Below are 22,928 nucleotides of genomic sequence, written 5' to 3' on the forward strand. Positions count from 1 at the left end.
CAGGGTCCTCTCTTTGCGGATTGTCACGTGACTACAGCGGACGCAAAACTTTTCGGGCCCGATTTCGGGGCGCTTTTCGGGTCTCGTTTTAAAATAAACTTTTTCCCAGATAATAGTAACGCAATACAACCATTTAACTGAAAAAAAGCATTCCCGAAAACGCATTTCGGGAGCTTTCTAGCACCCGAAAATTATCAGGGGAAAATGACGCGACTTTTCTCGGGTCCGAAATGTTCGCATGCCTTGAGAGACACCAGAAATCGTTTTCGGGAGCTTTACGGGGAGCTTTTCGGACCCGAAAAGTTTTCGGGAGTTTTGAGAAACGCACGCTAGGCCCCAGTTGTTCAAAGCCCGAATCCTGGGTTAACGTCAACTTTGATTCGATTTTAAAATTGCTAATCAGTGAGGAGTCTCTAAACAAATTTTGTTCCTTGCTTTTGACGTAGACTCTAGCTTAAAATAAGCTTTTAAAAACAAACATTTTAAATGAGCGAGATGAAAACATCAGATAACTTTTAATCGGGGATCAGCGTTAATCGGCTTTCGAACAACCGTCTCCAGAGGGCGATGGGATGATCAGGGCCAAGGTGTGGCTAATTGTGAAGAAACTGGGGCTGAATCAATCAGTAACCCTGAAAAATGGAAAATTAGGTTTTATAAAACTACGGAAGCAAGGATCGTAGCCTTAGCTTAGGGGCAAAAGTACAATCTTCTGCAATGGGTAACTGTGTAAATAAGGACCAAAGATCCGTACCGGATCGTGACAGTGTACGCAAAGTTAGAGACGTATATCTCTCGGAAGTCAAACTCTCGAACCACTTACTATAATAGGACTGAGATATGAGACATGAGCTGATATTTCCCCGTCTTTCATCCTCCAATGTTAGGTTGCTTTCTAAAATTTCTTATTGTTACGTTTTTTATTTCTGTTTTCTACACTGTAACGTTAACTATTTTGCCACAGCCTATGTAACAAATGTTTCCGCTTGAGGAATTTGGGCGTTTTTCGCTTTTTGACCGCGCGGATATTGGGACGAGAGAGACTGTGGCTCGCCCGCGCTCGCCTTTCACTTGCCTCCGCTCGCCTGAAAACACAATCGTTGTTGCCGCCATTGTTCCCGCCATTGTTCCTAAAGGCCATATAGGGTCAATTTTAGGTTGTATAAGAAAGCCTATTGTTATCAAAGTTGATCCGCTTTTCTTGATACGCTATCTGGTAAGGATTTTGTGCCTCTTTCTCTCTCCCCTTTCCCCAGTCCTCCCTTTCTTCTCCGACTTTTTATTGCTCTCCCTTTCCCTTCCTGATTACGCCTCATCCACAAAGTACAAGCAGTCGTTCTCATATAAACTAAGTATAAAGAGTGTACTTAGGCTCATCCCGCCGCCCGAACAAAAGGAAATCAGTTTATGCGACAGCTATTGAAAATTCCTCCCTGGGGGTATATCCATGAAACCTTTTGTTATCGTCACTCGGATCACAAGTCTGCATTTTTAAGCCTTATGATTCTCCCTAATTGCTTTCCTGTAAAGAAAGATGAAATATACTCGAATGATTTCTTTGACGAAACTAAAGTAGTTTATGTCACCGAGGACTTTCATTTCAGTACAGTGTCTCAACAATTAGCTACCAAGATCAGGAATTTTCGGAGCTGGAAATTTGGCCGTCTCTCTTAGCTATCAATAATATTTGTTTCTGATTGAGTGAACACGGTAGCATATGAACAATAAATCAATGCCTTTAAAAGGCTTAAGCAAAATATTTAAATTCGTCGCTGGACATCGCGGTGATTAGACAAAACTGACTCAGTCTTTCTTTCGGATCTGTCATCTCTGAGCTGAGTTCCAAATTCTACTGGATTATCAGGTAAGATTTCACTAACACATCATCCGAGCGCTTTGGGACACGATCTCTAACCATCTCTTGCATGGAGAGCACATTTTCACTCAGTCCACTCCAATAGCTACAAACTGAATGCCTCCATGTTTAACCACAGTAAAGGTCATGCTTTTTCTGCAAGTACCAGGAAAGAACAAAATCCTTAATAAGTTAGTTTAAGTTTGTTCACATCGGTACCAACCTTCAAAGCCGAATATATCGAATTTGCGCCTCCATCAATGCAGCGGCAGGACATAACGCCTGCTTTCTTTGTCCTCTATGAGGAGAACCTTTTTCAAGCACATAACGCGCCCTCCCCAAAACCTCCTGCATTGCAAATGTACTATCACTGCGTGGAAAATGATTTGCGCAAAATATATTTCAGCATACGCGCCATAAGGAAAAATGACAAAATAATAGTAACGATTTGCTATCTTCAGAATTGGCACGAAAACGCCACTAAGCAGAGAAGTGTTTCATGCCTAGTAATTGGACGTAAATAAGTTGTTTTCACACATATCTCGCAAGTACAGTAAAACTGTGTCCATCCATTCATTCTCCGAAAAAAATTACTTCTGTTTCTTTCTCAAATTCTGTTTTAGATATGATTAAATGATAACATGATGTGGATATCTGCATTGCCATGAATAATATAATAGAGCATGTACATGTATGTAATTTATTTGGTTGGGATGTTTTATAAAACGTCGGCTTGAGGTCGAACAGCGGAAGCCTGAAAAGATCGGGGCTAAAAATCCAGCAAGAACAGTGACTATTGGTAAGATTTAAATTTCCCTAACCTTTTAACTTTGTTTTAAAAAAGTACATAGACATAAACTATACTACTTCGCAGCTACCGAGCATTGAAGCGGAAATTAACAGCTCTTCCACTCTTGCTTGTTGGATGCGAGATGATTACGGGAACCAGCTCGGCGCGCTTTCTAAATTCAGTATTAATTGTAGTCTCCTCCCGCAATTTTTGGCAACTAAACCGGCAAAACGGACCTGTTCCACTTTGATGCCTTTTTACGCCATGTTGACCAGCACAATCATTGTGCTGAAAAAAGCCTTTCAAAAGCCTATCCGGTAAGGATTTCGCGCCGGCAGAAAAGCTATGTGGTATAAATATTCAGTGCTTGAGAAAAGTATTGGACAATAACAACATTCGTCCTCAGAGCTACCCTCCCTACCCCTACGGTAACCTCAGCAACTGGCTTCAACTGAGCTGTAAAACTGAAAAGAAAATTTGGAAAAAGGTAAGCTACTCTGTAATTGTGCCTTTCCTTCAAAACCGTTAATATCTTTAAATAAACAATAATACTTTATTCAAATTCAAATCAACTTGAAAAGGAGAATCTTCAGGTTATCCCTATTTAAAGGTTGCATGTTATAGCTCGGTATTCTGATGATAAGTTTATCATTGATGTTATTTCTAACAAAGACTCACTTTGGTAGCTCGATATTCAACCGAGATATTCAGTTCAAGTGAAAGCTCAGCCCACCAGACAAACACAAGAAGATCAATTTATGTAGAAGGTTATTGAAAATTCCTCCCAGGCCAATACATCCATGGAACCTTTTGTTTTTCTCACTTGCGTCACCGATCTGCATTTTTAGGCTTCAAATTCTCCTTAATTACTCGGCTTCTGTAAGGAAAACTGCAAAATGTACGAATGATTTCTTTGACAAAACTAAACTTGTTTATGTTCCTAAAGACATTCAGTGTATCTCAACTGAAAAGCTGACAACGTCGGTAAATTTCAGGGGAGAAAACCTCGGCATGACAGCCTTTCCTATCAATAATATTTGTTTCCGATTGAATGAATACGGTAGTTGATGAACAATGACTTTAAAAGACTTAAAGAAAGCTATTTAAATTACTCCGTCTCTTTCGCATATTTAATGTATGGTCCGGGTGATTAGACAAAGCATTCAGTCCTTCCTTCGCATCTCCCATCTCTAAAATACCTGAGTCGAATTCCATCTTCTCTGAAGTCCATAACTCGATTAGCAGGTAAGATTTCGTTTACTAAGGTATATGCTGAAATATTTTGCGCGAATTCATTTGTCCTGGCGTGGTGATAGTACATTTGTAATCCACGATGTTTTGGGCAGAGCCCGTTATGCCGCCGATTAACATGTGTGAGAGAATTGGAAAGGTTCTCCTCATAGAGGGGAAAATTGAGCATCACCATGCATCAGTAATTTATTTGGTTGGGAAGATGTTTAATAATGAACTGTATAAAACGCTTGAGGTCGCACAACGCGCACGAGAGGTTGAAATCCCTGGGCTAAAACACAAGCAGCAACAGTGACGGTGGTTTATATATTCCCCTGGCCCTTTAACATCGTTTTAAAAACATTCATTTGCTCAAGATCTCCCTTAATTGCCTTCCTGTAGGCGAAATGAAATAAAATGCGCGAATGGATTCATCGAACGAATGGAAAGTAGTTTACGTCTCTGAAGACTTTTATTTCAGTGTATCTCAAAATAAGTCTCCAAGATTTGGAAATTTTGGGGGAGAAAACCTGGGCATGACGGCCTTAGCTATTTGTTTTCGTTTGAGTGGGCAAGGTAGTAGAAGAACAATAACTTTAAAAGACATGAGCAAGTTATTTAAATTCGTTGCTGTCGCATATTTAATGTATAATGGGGGAGATTAGACAAAACATTCAGTCTTTCTTTTAGGATCTCTCAACTTGACGTGAGTTCCATCTTTTTTGTAATTCCGTAACTGTTTAGATTTCATTTACACATCCGCGCGTTTTGGGAGACAATCCTTTACCATCTCTTGAAAAGAATCTTTTAACTTTCCACTCCAATAACTTCAAAGTGAATGCGCCCAGTTGTCACCAAAGAGAAGCTTGTGCTTCTCCTCAAGACCGAGATGCTTCTCCTCAAGACCGAGAAAGAACAAATCCTTTATAGTGTTTAAGTTGGTTGACGTAACCAGTACCATACATAGAACTTAAGGCAATGGTTATGAAGTCTGACAAAACTTCTTTGTTATATGCGTGTTTTTATTAGCCGTTTTTGGCCTTGACCGTGCCCAAACCACAATAGATTTTGAAATCTGTTGGAACAACTGAACAATAGAAACGTTCTTCAGTTAGTAAGATATTCAGTTAAACTGTAATGTGAATGGTTAAAACAAAGAATTGTGTACGGTCGCGGCCCTTCCAACATAAATTGCAGCATAATTGTTTCCATGGCAAGGTTTCATAACCTCAATATTATTTATCTTTTTGTTATAGCTTGACAGATGTGCTAGATTATTATTTCTCCAATTTCAGTACTGAATTGTCCCGTAACGATAGCACATTTGCAATACATCGTGTTTTAAGCAGAGCGCGTTATGCGTGTTACGCTTGGTGAGGTTCTTCCCATACAGGGGATTATTATAAACTGGATCATTGTATAGTACAATTCTAGGAATTTGATTAGCTTAGCGGCCACGGTATATGCATGAGCCATTATACCATGCCAAAGAAATAGCGAGCATTAAATTGTCTTCTGGTTGTTCTTGCGAAGCGAAATCGGCGAGATCTAGCAAAAATTCTTCATAACAAACGCTTGTTGGAGATGAGATGATTATACCATTCGGCGCCGACGCGCCTCGCTGGCTATCTACCATCTCATATTCTAATGCGCGCTCGTGGAATAATTGTTAATTATCCCATTACCCAGAAATAGCGGCCAATAAACCGCCTTCTTGTCTTTTTAGCAACTGATCTAGCCATATTACATTGTCAGACTCAGTTCAGATGAAACAATCCACTCACGCTTGTTGTCTCCATGATTATAGCCAACTCGTGCTCAATCAAATAATCGTTGGACCGTGAGGGTGGGTCGATACCAGATTTTTAAATCGATCCGACACGAGTATGATATTTAACGATATTTGGCAGTTTTTCGATATCAATATTCGATACCGATGTTGTGACGTCATGATCAAAGACGTTTCCGTGATCCCATTCTAGAAACAGTCTTTATTGTCCGTAAAACCGCCATTCAACAACAAACACACATCCCCAGCAACACTGTTTCAACTTTAATTTGCGATACTTCCTTCAAGCTCAGTGCAACACGAGCGGAATCGAAAGGCATCTAAACAGAGGATATTTTCTTGCAAGCATCGATATCTTCAGGAAACCTCAGTATCGATTATATCGAGTACTAGGTCAATTGGTATCGGCCCATCGTTATTGCGCCCTAAGGCCTGGAAAATCAGTGTGGCGCATAATTATTTTGATGGCTGTGAAGACCCATTGCAAAGGGAACAGTGTGATTGGCATTTTAAATTGAATTCATCTTGATCCATTATTATTTTAAAACATCGTTGGTAAAGTCAAAGATAATAACAAATTTCAATGAACAGCTGAACGGCTTCACAAACTTCCTTTCACGTTTCTCTCTTACTCAATGTTAATTAGTTCACAAATAAAAGGGCTAGTGAACGTGGTTAATACAGGATAGGTTCGAAACTTGTTTCATTTCGAGTGAGTTTCGTTCGACATTGTCGCGGTTTTAGATTAGGTATCTCTGGCGACGCCCCAATTCAAACAAACTGTAGACAGTTGAAAGTTTTGGTTAAAACTTTCGTACCAAAGATTTGAATAACTTTCCCGTTGAACGAAATGTAAGATAAGATGTAGTTTCTGAGCAGACTGGCAAAGTAATTAATATTCGATTTTAAAAAGGATTGTAAAAAAGCGATCTCTTTATCATCACAAAAACACAAAGTCAGTACTTGTATTTTCAACGAAGTTCTACATCGTTTGTGCACACTAGAAAAATTGGCAGTCGTATGGTCTCCATGCGAACAATTCTAGAAAGTTTGCGATCGTGGGAGAGCTCCTTTCATCGTAAACTTGTCGAAGAGACCCAAATTTAATTATTCCAGCGACACTAACCATCACTACGAATGCAAATATTTCTTTTTCTTCTTAAAATAATTATTTCAAGGACTGAACCAGTTACGGTCGTCTGGGCAATGAAGCATAAAGACAAACATCTTGCATAATTATAGTTGGCGGGATAACCAGAAAAATTATCACGCAATATCAACGTATGAAAGGCAATATTTTATTTTAAGCTTATGCCATTCTGCCGAACTGTTCAACTGACCTCAACATATTGTAGTCTTTTAATATCTCGCACGAGCGTTTGGCATTCCCGGCAAAGTGGAAAGATTTCGTGCGGGTGTAATTGCTTATAATAATTGCAGTATACAGTCTAATTCAAAATATTACATTCAAATAATTACTGAGCGCATTTTACAACAACTGACTGATTTCAGGAGGCAATACTGATGGAGAGTGAAGAAGCGATGACAGAGTCGGCAGAAGCGGTCGAGAAGCCAAAGAAAGCAAGAGACAAAAAGAACAAGAAAAGGCGAGGGCAGCAGTCAAGTCTCTTCAAATGTTTTTTTGAGGCAGACTACCTTGTGTTCAAGGGATTTTGTTTCTTCATCTATGGCGCCTATGGTGGTTTTATTCCTTATCTTCCTCTGTATTTTAAACAGCTGTTTTTACGTGCAAGCCACGCCGGGCTAATCGTCGGTATTCGACCGCTAATACAGTGTGTTGGTGCTCCTTTCTGGGGGGTTTTAGCGGACCGCTTCCACGCCGGAAAAGTCATATTTCTAGGTAGTATAATAGCATGGATTGTCAAGGCATTCCTTCTGTTGGCCGTTCGACCGAAGCATCAATACTGCATTGAAATGTACACAAACCAGTCAGGGAACGTTAGTTATGTGTATGCTTATGATCTGTGGGATAGTGAAGCGGAGATAGAACCTGAATGGGTTGTTCTTCCTCTTCATCGTCCTGTTATCGTGGCGAAAAACAAAATCGCTGTGGTTGACAAGACCGCTGAAGAACCAGAGCCCGACCCTCTACCAGAACAGGTGCTTAAGCAAGGCGGGCCTATTATTGATAGCGCCAAAAGCAAGGAAGGAGAAAAACAACCAAAAGAAGATCATCAAGCAGATAATACGACTGCAAAAGACAATCGATCAATTCGCAAAGGTAGAACGAGAAACCTTTCCAAAAGGACTCAGAAAATAACGCCAAAGGAGGTTAAGAAAGACGAAGCAATAGAAACGACACCAAAGGCTAAAATAGAGAAACTCAGTGAAAGCTTAGATCTCAGAATAGAGCACCAAGTTTCCATTTACAGCGAGGAATTAAATGCACCGGTAAAATTCATCACCGAAATTGACCAAAACGAAATTGACTATATGTTCGTCTTGTTCATGTTTATTATTATCATTGGGGAATTTTTCGAGTCCCCAACTTACACACTATCGGATGCATCCCTTCTAAAGCGGCTCGGGGAGGACAGAGAATACTACGGCAGAATTCGTATGTGGGGTTCTCTGGGCTGGGCAGTAGCAGCGGCGATGGTTGGGCTAATTGTAAGCTCTTCCACATTCAAACTCTGCGAAGTACTGCAGAACAATTACATTATCGCATTTTATGTTTTTGTTGGTTTTGTTGCCGCCGCGTTTGTCAATGCGTTATGGTTCCGCTTCACCTACGATGAGGAAAAACAGTTTGAGGACATAGGAAAGGTGGCACCCATGCTTGTTAGCCTCCGGCACCTATCGTTCCTGCTGGCCACGCTATACACCGGCTTCTGTTACGGCATTCTGGTGCACTTTGTAAACTGGTTTATCGACGATTTGGGCGGCTCTAGTGCCATTATGGGAGCTGCAGGAGCCGCCAGAGAAATAGCAGCTTTAATCATGTTTGCCTTCAGCGCCGCAGCCCTGAAAGCGCTTGGAAACGTCAACATGATGGTGTTCTGTCTCATGTCTTACATCATCTGCTTTATCTGTTACTCTATCCTTGAGGATCCGTGGATGGCTGTGGCTTTGGAAGTTCTAGATGGAGGCACGTATGGACTGGTGTGGTCGACATGTGTTAACTACATGAGCGGTGTAGGATACCAACTTGGTGTGATTGAAACTACTCAAGGTAAGAGAGCAGGGATGAATTTTGGCACATGAGCAAATATTTTCAAAAACGTCCCACAGTTTCGCTAGTTCTTTTTTCTTTCAATAGGCCTGGTCGGTGCAGAGATCAGCGAGAAAAACTTAAAGGCTAGTTTTCAAACCTTCGAGTATCTTTCGTCAATTTTTTTTCTTAGACCAAAGGGGCTGTACTCAGCTTGATAGTCTCTAAAAGGAGTAAAAGCGAACCCCCGACCAGTATAAGAATCAGTCATGCCCCAGGCCTCTCCATTAAATGAAAACAAAAAGAAATAAGAGAAAGAAAGCCGAAGAAAGGGTACGAGAATCTAAGCCCTCAACCGCCGATCTGAGAGAGATGTACAGTTGACTCCCGATAATTCGAACCAAAGTCGATTTCCAATGGATTTCCCGTCCATACATTGACTGCAATTTTTGCTTAAACTCGAACCTCCGGCCCCGCTAACTCGAAGCAATTTTCCTTTCCCTTCAGGTCATTTTCTACTTGATATAATTTACGGCCCACGATAACTCGAACCATGTTTGTCAAGACGTGGCAAGTCAAAACAAACCGTCACTGTAGTCCAAAACACTACATTTTAAATTTTGAGGAAGCCTTCGCATTCTCTGCCTTTTTTGCATTAACAAAAGGAGTCAATCCAGTTTAAGTTCGCAGTACCTTAGTCTTCAGTCCTGTTGCTTTGCTTTATTTTGTTGTGAACGTTACGTTCTGATTAACAATTTAGAAATATTGTTCAATTTTCACTCGACTTCTCTACAATTAAATTTGATTAAAATGTACAGTGAATGAATAGACTAATAGAAATGCAGAGTAAACACCGCTTTTTCCTTAGTTCTGGTCGTTTGTTCTCAAAAAAACTCCAGATAACTCCAACTTTTTTGAATTGCCGTTGAAAGTTGGAGTTATCGGGAGTCGATAGTATTCAGCATTGAATGATTTATTCATATAAAGCCAGCAACATGTTACAAGGGTTATGGACGTCGCACATCATGCCACCGATCACGCGGTTTAAAGGTCGTCATTCTTTCTGTTCTGCCTAGCAACGACGAGAATTGTGAGCATAATAGGACTTCAGCAGCAGAAACTTTAATTCTGGTAGAATCCGGGCAGAGTAGGACATTTTCGAGCAAAACGTGAGCAGAATTTGGGGGCGGAGAACGAGTCAAGGTAGACATCCCTTGCTACTAGAGACAGAGGACAAAGCAATTGATAAAATACGGTCGTGCCAGGCTGTTAGTTCCAGTTCCAATTGTAACATAAGCGCATTTTTTTATTTAGGTACAAAAGCGTAGCTCATTTTTTTTAAAAATGAGCGGAAAAATACAAACTTAACAAATCGACGGCCATGGTATATGAGCAATTATACCATGGCCGAGAAATGGCGACCATTAAATTGCCTTCTGGTCGTTCTTGCACAGCGAAATCAGTAAGATCCTGCAATATTTCTCGGTGTTTATTAATAAAACAATTATTCCATTTGCGCTTGTTCTCATATCCAACGCGCGCTCGTGGAATAATTGTTAAATAGACCATGAAATGACGTCAAAAAATTTTCAAAACTCAAGTGGAACCACGAGCCGCAGGCGAGTGGTTTCACTGCCAAGTTTTGGACATTTTATGGCGTCATTTTATGGTCTATAAGATAGCAGTGGCGTTTTCCGATCAAACCGGGCCAACCAAGAAGAATGGTTCTTAACATTTTTTATTCGGATCCTTTCATCAATTGCCCAATGCCCCCATCAGTAAGTGAAAATCTTCTGAAGAGAAGCAGGCAAATTTCGAACCGACTGGTGTGATCGGTCAAAGTGGACCTCCTTCAAAGGTAGTCCTTTTTTTCCGGAAATTTTCCGTTCGGAACGAATCGTTCCATTTGATTTCCAACCGAATTGAAATTTCCGGAATTTTTGGCATAATGGAAGTACCCAGAGTTCTCGCTAAGTGCCTCGTCTGTTTTACGCGTCCCATACTAATTTTAAAATGCGTCTCAGACGGCGAATTATTCGTCTTCCAGGATAAAGACGTACGGTGTGAATGTCTCGTTTCGGTCGTTTTCGTTTGTTTTTGGCACTATCCTTCCACTTATGTCCAGAAATGCACCTAACCCTGAATTTGAGTGCTTCATATAAAACAGGCCTTTTTGTCGTTTTCATATGACTTCATGCTTGACAGAATTATATGTGTTTTGCTGAGAATTAAGGTTAGGGGACACTTTGTGATGTCTATCATACAGCTCACGAATCTCATTAGCGTGCATTTCTGGACATACGGGGGTAAACTGGTCCGAGTATCTGTGTTTGCTATACTTTAAACAGCTTCAAACAGACTCAAAAGACTTGAATGAAATCCCAGGTTAAAATGGATTATGTTGTACCGGAAATAATTTTATCGCTGAACACTGAACAGTTTTGTGCTTGTTATTCCTGCTATCGACTTGTTTTAAGAGAATTTGTCCTCGTCCATGTTACACTTCACTTTGGTATAAAGCTTTTTACACGTTATATTTATTTTTCTTCAGAAATAAAGGATAACACATTTCAAAAAAAAAAAAATTCTGAGTACTGAATACCAGCTAACACTGAATTTCTTTCTTTCTTTCTCCTTTTTTTTCAGGGATTCTCCAAGGTATATTCTGGGGCTTCGGAAATGGCGGGGGTACGATGATTAGTGGAGCTCTTATTGAAGTTTACGGCGTCTTTAACACTTTCCGCGCCTTTGCCATAGCGGGAACTGCCGTTCTAATTATTCTCGTGATATCACAGTACACAGCTGGCCTGCTGGAACAAAGACGGCAACATGGATCATATGACATGTTATCAGATAGTGATGAATCGAAAAGTGAAGACTCTGAGCCGAATTAAGATTAATGGAACATCATTGTATGAAAATATATTTTCGGAATAAGAATATGAGCGAATAATAGGAACATTTCATGAGTTAGAGACACATGAAAACGACCGATTCATTGGGATTTTCCGCCGAAGTTCGCAATAACAGCAAATTAAAAATATTCGTAACAAATTCATGGTCTGCACTGAAACAGTAGGATAAATACATGGACTTTATTTTAAAATATGTAAAAACCTTCAGTACCGCTAAAAACTACTATAAAGAGATCCGATTGTCGATAGAGAGGCCTAACGACCTTGCTAACGACTTAATAGTGCGGCGATCATTTAAGTTGTACAATTTTGAATTTTGTTTTCGCAACATAAAGACAAAGCATGTTCCCTCGGATTTTAGCCAGCAATTGAGAATTGAGATTATCAATGGCTTTATTTCATTGCAGTCTTTCATTTTCTTTCCCTCCCTCGTCGCGTCTCCTCGTGAATGCCGATGATTTCCGAGCGCGCTCGTGTTTTTTTCTCGGCTCTGTAAGAGACCACGTGTTGTCTAGTCGTGTACCCATGCCACAGCCCGCGTCCCGCTAGCTACAGCTCAAATAAAAGGCGGGAAAGGCGCTGTTCTAAGTTCGGTCGTTGCGCATGCCATAAGCAGTTCTTTCCGTCGAGCGCGGCGCGGTGTTGGGGAATTGTGCCTTACATGGTCAAGGTGTCCAACGCTCAGGGATGTAGTATGAAATTTCCAACCTCTAAAGACTAAGGTGAAGGGTAGGAAAAATTGAGAACTGACAGCCACCTTCTTTGGCATATATAAATCAGATTATAAATGTGACCTTATTATTCTTGTCTGCAAAACAGCTATTGTAGATATTATTCCTCTAAGAGTCACCAATTGTTGTATATGGCAAAATAAATATTGTATTGTATTGTATTGTATTTGTTTACTAAAAATGGGTTAAATTAAGTTTTTTTTTTTATCCCAGATGAACAGGTTTTTCATAGAATCACTCAAGCGGCTTATCACACAGTATTACGGAGAGCTTCGTAACTTTCACAGCCAAAAACTGGCGATACATTGGGAGAAAAAACAATAAGAAATTAACCTCTTACATCGTTGTTTCGGTGGGGTTTAAAAACCCGTAAAAATCGTGCAAATTTGGGAGACAAAATTTATTGCCGATAGAATTTCCGCAACATTGGGTAAATCACATGTAAAATTTGCCAAAATGTATATAATTTCGTACGGTTAGGGTATGCAAAATGGAAACGTCACAGAAAAGTGAACAGGCTATAAAATTGGAAACTTTTTTACATCTGGAAAAATTGGGTCGACCGAGCGCAGATGGGATCGAAACATTTTATTGGAATAGGAACTTTGGGGTGGCTTTAATATGTATTATAATACAGGAGTATTTCGTTTAAAGTTTATTTTTGTTTTGATTTTTCTGGAGACTTCTTTTATAACTAGTCAGATAAACGAAGTGAATAAAGGTGTGCTCATTAATAGATTCTCGTTTTTTGGAAAAGAAACTCATCTCCCCTGAATGAAGGTTCGCCAGCGAGAACCACTACCTTGAGCAGCTTAACACGTCATTCCCGGCGGACTCAGAACCACTGGGAGTATCTTACAGGAAAATTCTCACGGCCATGCATTTCGGAAGAGCCGAAGTCCACTTCTCTTGAATACCGTACCGACCCACAGTAATCAGTTTACAACTGGCTATTTCCGGTACTTCTAACAATACAAATGATTGCTGCTGCGTAGCACCCTGTTCTATTGTGGTGAGAAAAGTAAATGCCACGGATCATGAACGTTTCAGTGCTTAAACTGCTCGTCACGCAATCTTCCCCTCAGGGAGGAACGATTGCGTGACAAACCAAAAAATACTTTTGGCGCGGCCGCCTGTAACCCCTTCATCACTGGAACAAATTCAAGAGTACCAAGAACCAAAAAATTTACATTATTTTATTTATCTTGAACTTCCTCGAAGTCTGGTGTCTGAGGCTGGTGAATTTGAGGTCACTTTCAATGGTCTTCTCCAGGGTTTCTCTACTGCTAGGAAACTTTGGTGGGGACTGAAGCCATGTCAGTTCCCCCGATTTGGGGGTAAAAAGTCTTTAGTCTTTTGGGCATAACTCCAACACACCAGATCCTGTTTTTAACCAGTCAGGAATACGTTTTTTGATGAACTCTAAATAATTAGTATCTTATAATAGGTTAGCGTTGAAATTCCAATATGATGTCCCATAATGTTGTTTTTCTATGTTCTTAAAGTGTCGAACAATTGCTGAGTGATCAGAGTCAATATCGACGGAATTATGTCTGCTTTTTCTACCTCTTCTTGATAAGTGTCACTCGCTTAGCCAGTTGTCTAGTCTTCTTTGTATGAAAGTGCTTTTTTGCCGCCATGTAAATTAAAGCGTTTGCATTCAGGGTTTCTTTAATACCCTCCAAATATCCACTAAATGAAATCCGACGTGATTTGAGGTCAAATTGTCCCTCACAAACACTAACACCCCACATCTGTGATTGAGAAAAACATCTTACCTCTCCATTGAGTATTGGTATTGTAGGTTTCTTGAAGGAATATGATGTCTGCGTTTTGTTTGTTGAGAGAAAAAGCGCTTTCCTCTTAGAAGAACGAATCCCTCGAACATTGAAAAATAATAAACTAAAGTCAACGTGGTCTTTTTTTGAAGGATTATAACATACAATGTCTACATAACTTCTCAAAACGCGCAAATAACGAAATAATACCAAATCAATAATACTAACACATAACCAGTTAATAAAACAAAGAAACACAACACAATGACATTTGACAGAATGTCAGTTTAGGCAACAGAAAGGTTAGTTTCTCAAAGGCCCGAAGAGTCTTCGGGCCTTTCGGTTTTTCTACTTTGTTTTCTACTAATCGGTGGTAATTTTTCGGGCAAACTAGTATAGCAAATCTTGTAGAGTTTTCAGCGGTTTGGCTTTCAGAATTTAAAAAAAAAACCCTCAAATTTTTGGTAATAAGCATTGTGCATAATATTTTTTTCACCGATCCCGAAATGTTTTCGGTAGGCTAGTCTGGAGAAAGGATCACCTGGCCAGATTTCAAGGGCGTTCCAAGTCACTGAATCTCACACCCCTTCCCCCACCCCACAGCCCAAGGCAAATTGACCTAAGTACACCCTGTTTGCTGAGAGGTGCGAGTCGGAAGTATTGGAAAGAGCCCCTAAAAAGGGCAGTTCCTTTCTAGATTAGAACGGTGGGCGGGCTCATCACACCGCCAGGACCAAGCTTGACGAGATTGGAGTGAGTGAACCAAAGTGGGAGCTTGGAGCTTGGATTAGTTACCATGGTAACTACCGAATAGTGTGAATTAACACTGGGCATAGGAAACCACTATGTAGAGGCACCCTTTCTATTCCTACTTTCTCTCAACCTTTCAGCAGGTGAGGAGGGTTGATCGTCCTTTCCCGAGGGGGGTGAATAGGTCTACGGATCGGCGGATTTGGTAAATATTTTAGCCCGGATTCTGGATTCAGAGCAAAATTTTAACGGATCTGCGGATCCTATGATCACAGTGGATCGCGGTTTTATCCAGTTTTGGGGCCCGGATTTTGGATTTTGGTGGTTAGGAAGTTCAAGTTTGCTCTTTTTTCTCGTATCTGCAAGATTTTGTTTCGATACAGACGTTGGTTACATAAATATTTCGTTGATAGTCATCCTCAACGCTAAAACACAATATCACGCAAGGCAACTCCAACAACTGAAGTCGCTTTGTATCTCGCGTATCATCTAACGCGGCAAACAATTTGCGGATTCGGATTTAGTTAATTTTTTAAGCGGATCGACGGATTCAGCCATTAATTTTAGTGGATCGGCGGATTTACATACCCCTATTCACCCCCTCTTTCCCATCCACCCTCGCGCACCCTTTTCACTGCAGACTGGGTTACTAGTCATCACGCAATCTTTCCTCCCCAAAGTTGGGCCTGGGGAGGAAAGGTTGTGTGACGCGCTACAAGAGCGTCCGCGAGGGTAGCCTGCAGAACAGGGGTTACTAGTTTTGCGTAACGCCTGTTCTGCAGGCTACCGCGAGGGAGGCTAACTTGCTCCATGCAGTCTTCCGGAGCTCCATTTCCTCCTTTACCTTCTCGTGTTAGCTTTCTTATCTTCACGGGCTGTAAGCAGCCTGCATAAGTTAAATGGGCTCCTGGTCACAGAAATATTCGTTTGTGGGCGTTTGATGAGTTTTTCGCCTCCAGCACTTCTAACAAGTGACGTTGCGTTTTCCGGTTTTGCGTTGAAACAGCAAAAACGATACCAGTCCACAAATTTAACTTCGGAAAGGTGCAACAAGCACCATAATCAAACCGCTCTCTCGGGTCCAGTATTCCTCCTCGAGAGAGGACAGAGCGGAGCAGCACAGGTTCGTTTCCTCCGACAGCAGCTGTTGATCGACCGACGGTAGGCACTTGATATATAGTAATTGTTGTCTCCAACAATTTTGGTAATTATCCCAACTTTTAATTGTAATTACCCGACCCACGGTTGGTACGTTGTATATGGTAACTTGGAAGTACTTGCCAAGCCTTCTCTAAGGAACCTTATAAAATTGTTTCAGGGACGGCCCATTATGCTTCATTCGACCCCACAATGTGATCAAAATCATGAATAAATACTGCAGCCACACTCCACCAGCTTTAACAGTGATCAGCATCAAATTTCTCTTCGTGATATCAATGCTTATTCAACCCCTGAGGGCATGAGAATTGAGGACATGATCACCCAAGGTGGATTTTCTTGATATATTTTTACAGTACTTTTATAGGAAAAGTGTGAGAACAAGATAGGAGATGAACTTGAAATTGTTTCCATAGGGAAAAAAAACCTCTAGAAGAATACGCGATGGAAGTAAGCTGCTAATATTACCTTTGAATACAAAAATTACTACATCTACATCATGTAAACTCCGATACATAACATTGTTTTAACATGTATTAAACGGTCAATTTATTTCTTACACTGTTTATAACTTAACATTAACTTAGCGTCCAGTAAAATACATTATATTTAGGGTGTTTTGGACATACATTGGTAACGTAAAAGCAAGCGTCAGACTGAGAAAAGACAATTATTATATTATGTCATGTTCAGTACAATGAGCAAATGACTTAGTCCACAGTTGAAATAAACAGGGCAAAAAACCCTGAGAGAAATTTCATTAGGCATGCTTCATTCCATCAAATTTATCACATGAAGCCCCCTGCTGGGGGGAGTATATTGATGATGGAGAGGTGCAAAAGACCCTTTTGGGTTTGAAGGTAACACTTGGAGGCTGCTTGGCAGACCTTTCTTTTCAAGTGTGGGGGGGGGGGGGGGGGGGAGGGGGGAATTTTGGCATGGTCTTTTTTTAGGGTTTTATACAAAGAAGGGTTACATTCCAAGGCATAGAAAATTTTTGGGTCCAGTTTTAGTCTAAGTGGACTTTGTTTGGGCTCATTCCTGGGGAGGGGGGGAGACTTCCCTATTTGGCATATAGGTGAGGTGTGCTGCTGGATAGGGTACAATTTTTGGCCCCTCTGCCCTGTATCTAAATAGAGTCTTAACCCTTTAAGCCCTAACAGTGATCAGCATCAAATTTCAGCATCATCATTATTAAATTTCTCTTTGTAATATCAATACTTATTCAATCCCTGACGGCATGAAAATTAAGGATTTGATTAACAAAGGCGAATTTTCTTGATATTTTGATAACTTCTCCCCAGTACTTTCATAAGAAAATTATGGGGACAAGATAGGAGAATTTTCTTTTTGATCATAGGGGTTAAATGGTTAAAATAGAAGGTGCTGTCCTACACAGGGTAGGCATTTAGGATTATTTTTGTCCTAAACAGGGTCAGGGTTTAAAGCCCCCAGTGGCACCACTATACCCAAATATGGGTCAAGTACCCCCCCCCCCTACTCTTCCCAGGGCTCATTGACACCTTCCTGTCACTAATATACTTAATCCCCCCACACACACCCCCTCAATCTGGGACAAGAACTATCTTTTCTCAGGCAAACACACTTGCTGTAACTTGTCAGTCTATTCTTTGTAATGCTCCAAGGTTCTGGCTGATGGGTCTGTTGCATTAGTCCACCTTGGCATCCACAAGTAAGGAATAAAATGGCTCTGGCCTGGAAAGAGCTCTTCAAAGATCTGTCTGTAGAAGAAGCCTTCTTTGGTCTTGGGGGTGTTGTATGGGTAGAGTTCTGCTGCGTTAGCCATCGCCTCGTCAGGAACTTGGTTCTTGACATGCGCCTGCAAGAGCTCAAACCATGACTGCCCTGGTTTGGTAGATGACACTCCGTCAGAGAATGCCTCCTTTGCTCGCCACAGAATCTCCTGGGGTAGGGCATCCGTGTCATCAAAGGAAGCTCGCAGGAGCCACTTCTCAATGCCATCCTTTGGTTGACGGATCTTTGGATCTAGCGACAGGAAATAGGATGTAAAATGAACATCCAGGAAAGGAACTCGGATTTCCAACCCATGGGCTGCTGTGGAGCGATCACCTCGCAGAACATCATAGAGATATAGATCTTGTAACAGTCTGTGAGATTCTTCATCGGCTTCCTCTGGGCTTGGAGCCTTGTGGAAATAGATGTACCCCTGGCACAGTTCGTCTGAACCTTCACCAGAATAGATGACGACTGTGTCTGTTTCTGTGCTGATGTACTTGCTCACAAGATACATTCCCACAGAGGCACGGATGGTTGTGATGTCCCAAGTCTCTAGGGCATAGATGACGTCACGTAATGTTTGGATCCCTTCCTCAGCTGTGAAGATGACCTCATGGTGTTCACTGCCTGAGAGAAAAAATACATATGCAAGAATTCATCATTACAGTCGTGCAGTTCTATAGAAAGAAAAAAGGACTAGAATAATACCTGCCAACCTTACAAAGTCAGAAATAGGGATTACACACCCCCCCCCCCCCCCCACCAGTGAAAGGAAACATTTTGTCCCGCACTGCTGGTGAGCCATGTCACTGCTCTAACAGCAACAATATTACAAGTAACAAACCTTTTTACTGATATCATGCAAATTGCAAGCACAGCAAAACAGTATCAAACTACCTTTCTGACTTAACCTATTCAATTAGTTCAATTGGCCCGAAGAAAAAATTTAACAATCCAACGAGACATATGGTAAGAATAATTGAGGCCCCTGATAAGCCTTATTTTTTTTTATTTATTTTTTTTATGATAACAATTTTTATTTGCCTTACATGACAGCACATTTACAATACTGACCCTACTAACATTTCTTACAATACTTACAATACTAACCACAATAACTATATCTACATCATTAACAATACTTACTTTACTTACAATACTAAAATAACTTACAATGACCATGCTACATGGAAGAAAAAAAATACACTTATTTAAGTCTAGAAAGGAAATTAATTGTTAATAGGTAGAAACAACAATAATAGTAATACGGGATGGTGTGATAGAAGTGCGACCACGTCAGACTGTGCCAGAAATAAATTTTTTTTGAGATGAAGGGTTGCCATTTGTTGTTAAATACAGTAATAGTGTTGTTTTTGGTTGCTATAAATTGTTCCGTGAGAGCTTTCTCACGTAGTTGTATTTTATAAAGCTCGAAGTCTAAGGATTTCTCGTTTAAGAAGGACTTATATATGAAATATTTCGCCACCAGTAGTGCGAGATTTGTTAAACCTTTAAACTTGCAAGAGCGAAAATAACCGTACAGGATTGACTCGTTTGGTAGATTGAGATTTACATTTGTCATTATAAACCACCATGCGCGAAAGGATTTCCAAAAATGTTGGACAAAAGGACAGTCAACCAGCATGTGCTGTAAAGTATGTGTGTCAAGATTGCATAGGTAGCACGTGTTGCTGGTAGCCTTTTTAGCTTTCATAAGTTTATCCTTGGTGTAGACGATGTTATGATTTATCTCAAATTGAAACAGTGCTAGTTTGACTTCCTTTGTCATGTCAAAGGGGCATCGATAAAGTTTTGAGAGCTCCGAGGCTCTGACGCCTTGGCTTAACACTCCTTCCTGCGTATTGGGGGTATGAATTTGTTTTTGCCAAAAATTTTATGGAGCGATGCATTTGTGATGCTTTTGAGGCTATCGTACCAATAGAGATTGGAGTTCTGCTTATTATAAGCCTTTATGGCTTTCTGTTTACATTTGGAAGCACAAAAATCGGGAAAATTCCCGATTAAATCAGGACCATTGGTAGGTATGCTGGGACCTCATAAATTACTAAAAGTCAAAAAGTCGAATTATGCAATTTTTCATGGATTACACTGTACATGTATACCATCAGATGCGATTTGAGGCCTATTACATGAAATCACAGCAACGCATAATATCAGAAGCCCTGAGTCTATAACTCGAAGCCATATAATATTAACTTACCAATGTGCTTTGCTACTTTACGTGCTGCTGCTACATCTGTACTCCCTTCCATTCCAATTGAGAAGGTCTGAATGGGGTAGTCAATCCCACTCTCCTTTGCAAGTTTGGTGAGATAGGATGCCACCAAACTGGAATCCAGGCCACCTGAAAGCAGACAGCCAATCCTACGTTCAGCCATAAGGCGCTTACGCACAGCTTCGGTGAATACTTCACGGATGTTTTCCATGACGTCTGGCGAGTCGGGCTTCACGTTGGTTTCAAACACTGGCATCTTTCCTATCTCTGTGTAGGCCTTTTGCTCAATAAAAGTAGTTTGTCCATCAGGTGACAAGCTGTATGATGCATACTGCCCAGGAGGGAAAGGTTTTATGACAATTTTATCACCATTTTTCTCAAAGTTTTTGACGAACGGAACAAGAGCCTTGGCTTCTGAACTCAGAGCCAAAATTCCCTTGTTCTTCCCGGCGACAGACAGAGTGAACATTGGACGGATCCCAAAAGTATCTCTGCCAATGTGCACTTGTTTTTTTGCAGTATCAATGAGACAAAATGCAAAAACACCATCCAACATCTGTGCCATCTTCTCTGCTCCAAACTTGTCGTAAAGATGAAGCATGACTTCGCCATCGCATTTTGTGAAGAAGTCAAAGTCGTATTGCTTTCCCACTTCCTTATGGTTGTAAATCTCGCCATTGTATATAAGGTACAGGTGCGGCAGGGCCTTGATTCTCATTGGTTGCATACCGTGGAGATCATCAACAATAGCTAGACGATGAAATGCCAAACAACAGTTTTGGAAGTGAGGAATCGTCTCCATGCGGAAGACATCAGGTCCTCTTCCGCAGATTTTCATGGCATAACTGGCGTACTTTGAGTACTCTGGGATTCCAAATATTGCCCAGATGCCACACATGTTGACTTCTTACCTGACATCAAAACATTAAAAACAGTGAATGTCACTGACCAATATATTTTACTAATGACAGTAACGGCTTATTTTCTCATACCAATTTATTGGCGGATTAGTAGGTTTAATCGCATGGGCAATTTATATGTTACAATTTGATGGCCAATGTTCCTTTAGAGCAGGGTGAAAAATTGGCCCAATTACAAAAATCTATAGCACTGCAACAGATTTTTACAAGTTCTGCCGATTTTCCGCAGCTCACTATTTTCTATGTCAAATTGAGCAAAACCAGCCCGGTTAATTGGCATGTGTAAATAAACCTTAAATTTCACAGTGTAAGTTAGTACGAGGACTAATATCTGAGTCTAAATATTGAGCTTGATTATAAATCTTGTTACACATCTGCAGACGTCAATGTTGAACGTGACTGAAAGTAAAATACATAACTGCTTCACAAATATTACGAGTTAAATCACACAGTAAAAATTAAGAGGGGCGCAGGCTTGACTCCGTCACCTGCTCACACATCTGAAGATATGACGACAGTACCCTTAACTTGTATGGTTTATCCTATAGTTCCAGGAAGCCTATAGTTTATAAGCCCCCGGCTTCTATATAGGCTTCCTTACCTTTATCACATTTGATCTTGTAAATAAATAAGAAGGAATATTGTAGCAGTAGGAATATTGTGTATCATCTTTAATGTATTTATGTTGTTGTATTTCTGGTAAATGGCAAAATAAATGAATGAATGAATGAATGAATGAATGAATGAATGAATGAATGAATGAATGAATGAAGGAAGGAAGGAACGAATGAACGAACGACAAACGAACGAACGAATGAATGAACTAACATGGGTGATATAGTGTACTAGTTTTAAAATAATTTTTATTTTTAAAATGTAAATGTTTACCCCTTTTAATTTCATCAATGTAAAGGCACAAAACAGTGTTAAAGTACATAGGATAGGATAACATCTGTAGAAATACTCTGGAAACAACTCTAGACCTGTAGTTAAGGTTCACCACCAACACCCCCCTCCCCACCCCCCTTCCTACCACCACATTGCAAAAAATGTAATTCATCCCGAATTTCTTTAAAAATGGAATAACATCAGAACAAATAATTTCGAAAACCCATTTCAAAAATTGCTAACTGGTTTCCAGCGAGAACGTCAGAATGACTTGTAGAAGGTGAGAATGTCCTCTGCGTTTACCACGACCACCTTTGTACCCCTCGTGAAAGAGCAAGAAGATTATCGACTGTACCCGACGCGCCATATTGGGGGTAAAACAGTAAGAGCTAGGACAATTTTCTGAAAGTGTGTTAAGCCACGAAATGAAATTCCACTGCAACCCGCTGGGGAATTTGAAATTTCAAACTTGTCTCAGTCTTTCTATGTTGAACCTGCTCAATATGATTCTTCGGCAACCGATTCGTAAACAAGTTTTAAGTGTCTTAAGAGTTTTGTCTAGTGGGATTCGCTTTAAGTCTTAAATACAGACCAAAAGCGCTAGCCTAGCCGAGGTGACAACACATTGTACATTATTTCAGGTACTTGTATACGTGGCACAAAGCTACACACATGAGAGAAGCTTGAATACCGAATCATCAGCTTTGCGTGCGAATCAAAAACTATGGAGACACGCCACCGGCTTTCCGCAGACAAAGGAAGCGTTTCAACGGCGTCTTAAACTTCTGTTCGCATATTCTATGCTAGGTTTTCGTACTGAAAATGCAATAAACTTACCAAATTGACTCCAAATAACAGCGACACCAAAAAAAGCCCTCCGTCGCTTCCACCAAATAGCGGAAAAGGAAGAATGTTTTGACTGACGCAATACTATCCATGCTGCGCACGTGAAAACAAG

At 40.5% G+C, this 22,928-nt stretch overlaps 2 protein-coding genes across 3 annotated transcripts; one reads left to right on the plus strand and one right to left on the minus strand.

Annotated features, from left to right (window-relative positions):
* Positions 1-3,794: 3,794 nt before the first annotated feature.
* On the plus strand, positions 3,795-13,220 carry LOC146474096 (major facilitator superfamily domain-containing protein 6-like). Its single transcript, XM_085117349.1, has 3 exons — positions 3,795-3,890; positions 7,177-8,857; positions 11,483-13,220. The coding sequence occupies exons 2-3, from the start codon at positions 7,189-7,191 to the stop codon at positions 11,728-11,730; spliced, it is 1,917 nt and encodes a 638-aa protein (XP_084973475.1). The 5' UTR covers positions 3,795-3,890; positions 7,177-7,188; the 3' UTR covers positions 11,731-13,220.
* A 3,469-nt stretch (positions 13,221-16,689) lies between these two features.
* On the minus strand, positions 16,690-22,928 carry LOC146474097 (asparagine synthetase [glutamine-hydrolyzing]-like). Of its 2 annotated transcripts, none has more exons than XM_085117358.1 (3): positions 22,808-22,928; positions 20,148-21,073; positions 16,690-18,553 (listed from the first exon to the last, which is right to left on the minus strand). In XM_085117358.1, the coding sequence occupies exons 2-3, from the start codon at positions 21,058-21,060 to the stop codon at positions 17,793-17,795; spliced, it is 1,674 nt and encodes a 557-aa protein (XP_084973484.1). In that variant the 5' UTR covers positions 21,061-21,073; positions 22,808-22,928; the 3' UTR covers positions 16,690-17,792. The 2 variants fall into 2 exon arrangements, with proteins under 2 accessions (XP_084973484.1, XP_084973485.1); XM_085117359.1 differs by having other exon boundaries at positions 16,690-18,549; positions 20,144-21,073.

This window comes from Pavona decussata, unplaced genomic scaffold, assembly GCF_977016875.1.
Source record: "Pavona decussata unplaced genomic scaffold, jaPavDecu1.1 SCAFFOLD_91, whole genome shotgun sequence".
In the NCBI taxonomy this organism is placed as follows: domain Eukaryota; kingdom Metazoa; phylum Cnidaria; class Anthozoa; order Scleractinia; family Agariciidae; genus Pavona; species Pavona decussata.

What these genes read in the sequence shown, in the direction of transcription:
- LOC146474096 (XM_085117349.1), top strand. Translation starts at nt 7,189, where the DNA reads ATGGAGAGTGAAGAAGCGATGACAGAGTCGGCAGAAGCGGTCGAGAAG. An exon ending in TGTGATTGAAACTACTCAAG is followed by an intron (nt 8,858 to 11,482) that starts GTAAGAGAGCAG and finishes CTTTTTTTTCAG; the next exon opens with GGATTCTCCAAGGTATATTC.
- LOC146474097 (XM_085117358.1), bottom strand. Translation starts at nt 21,060, where the DNA reads ATGTGTGGCATCTGGGCAATATTTGGAATCCCAGAGTACTCAAAGTAC. An exon ending in TAAAGTAGCAAAGCACATTG is followed by an intron (nt 18,554 to 20,147) that starts GTAAGTTAATAT and finishes TTTTTCTCTCAG; the next exon opens with GCAGTGAACACCATGAGGTC.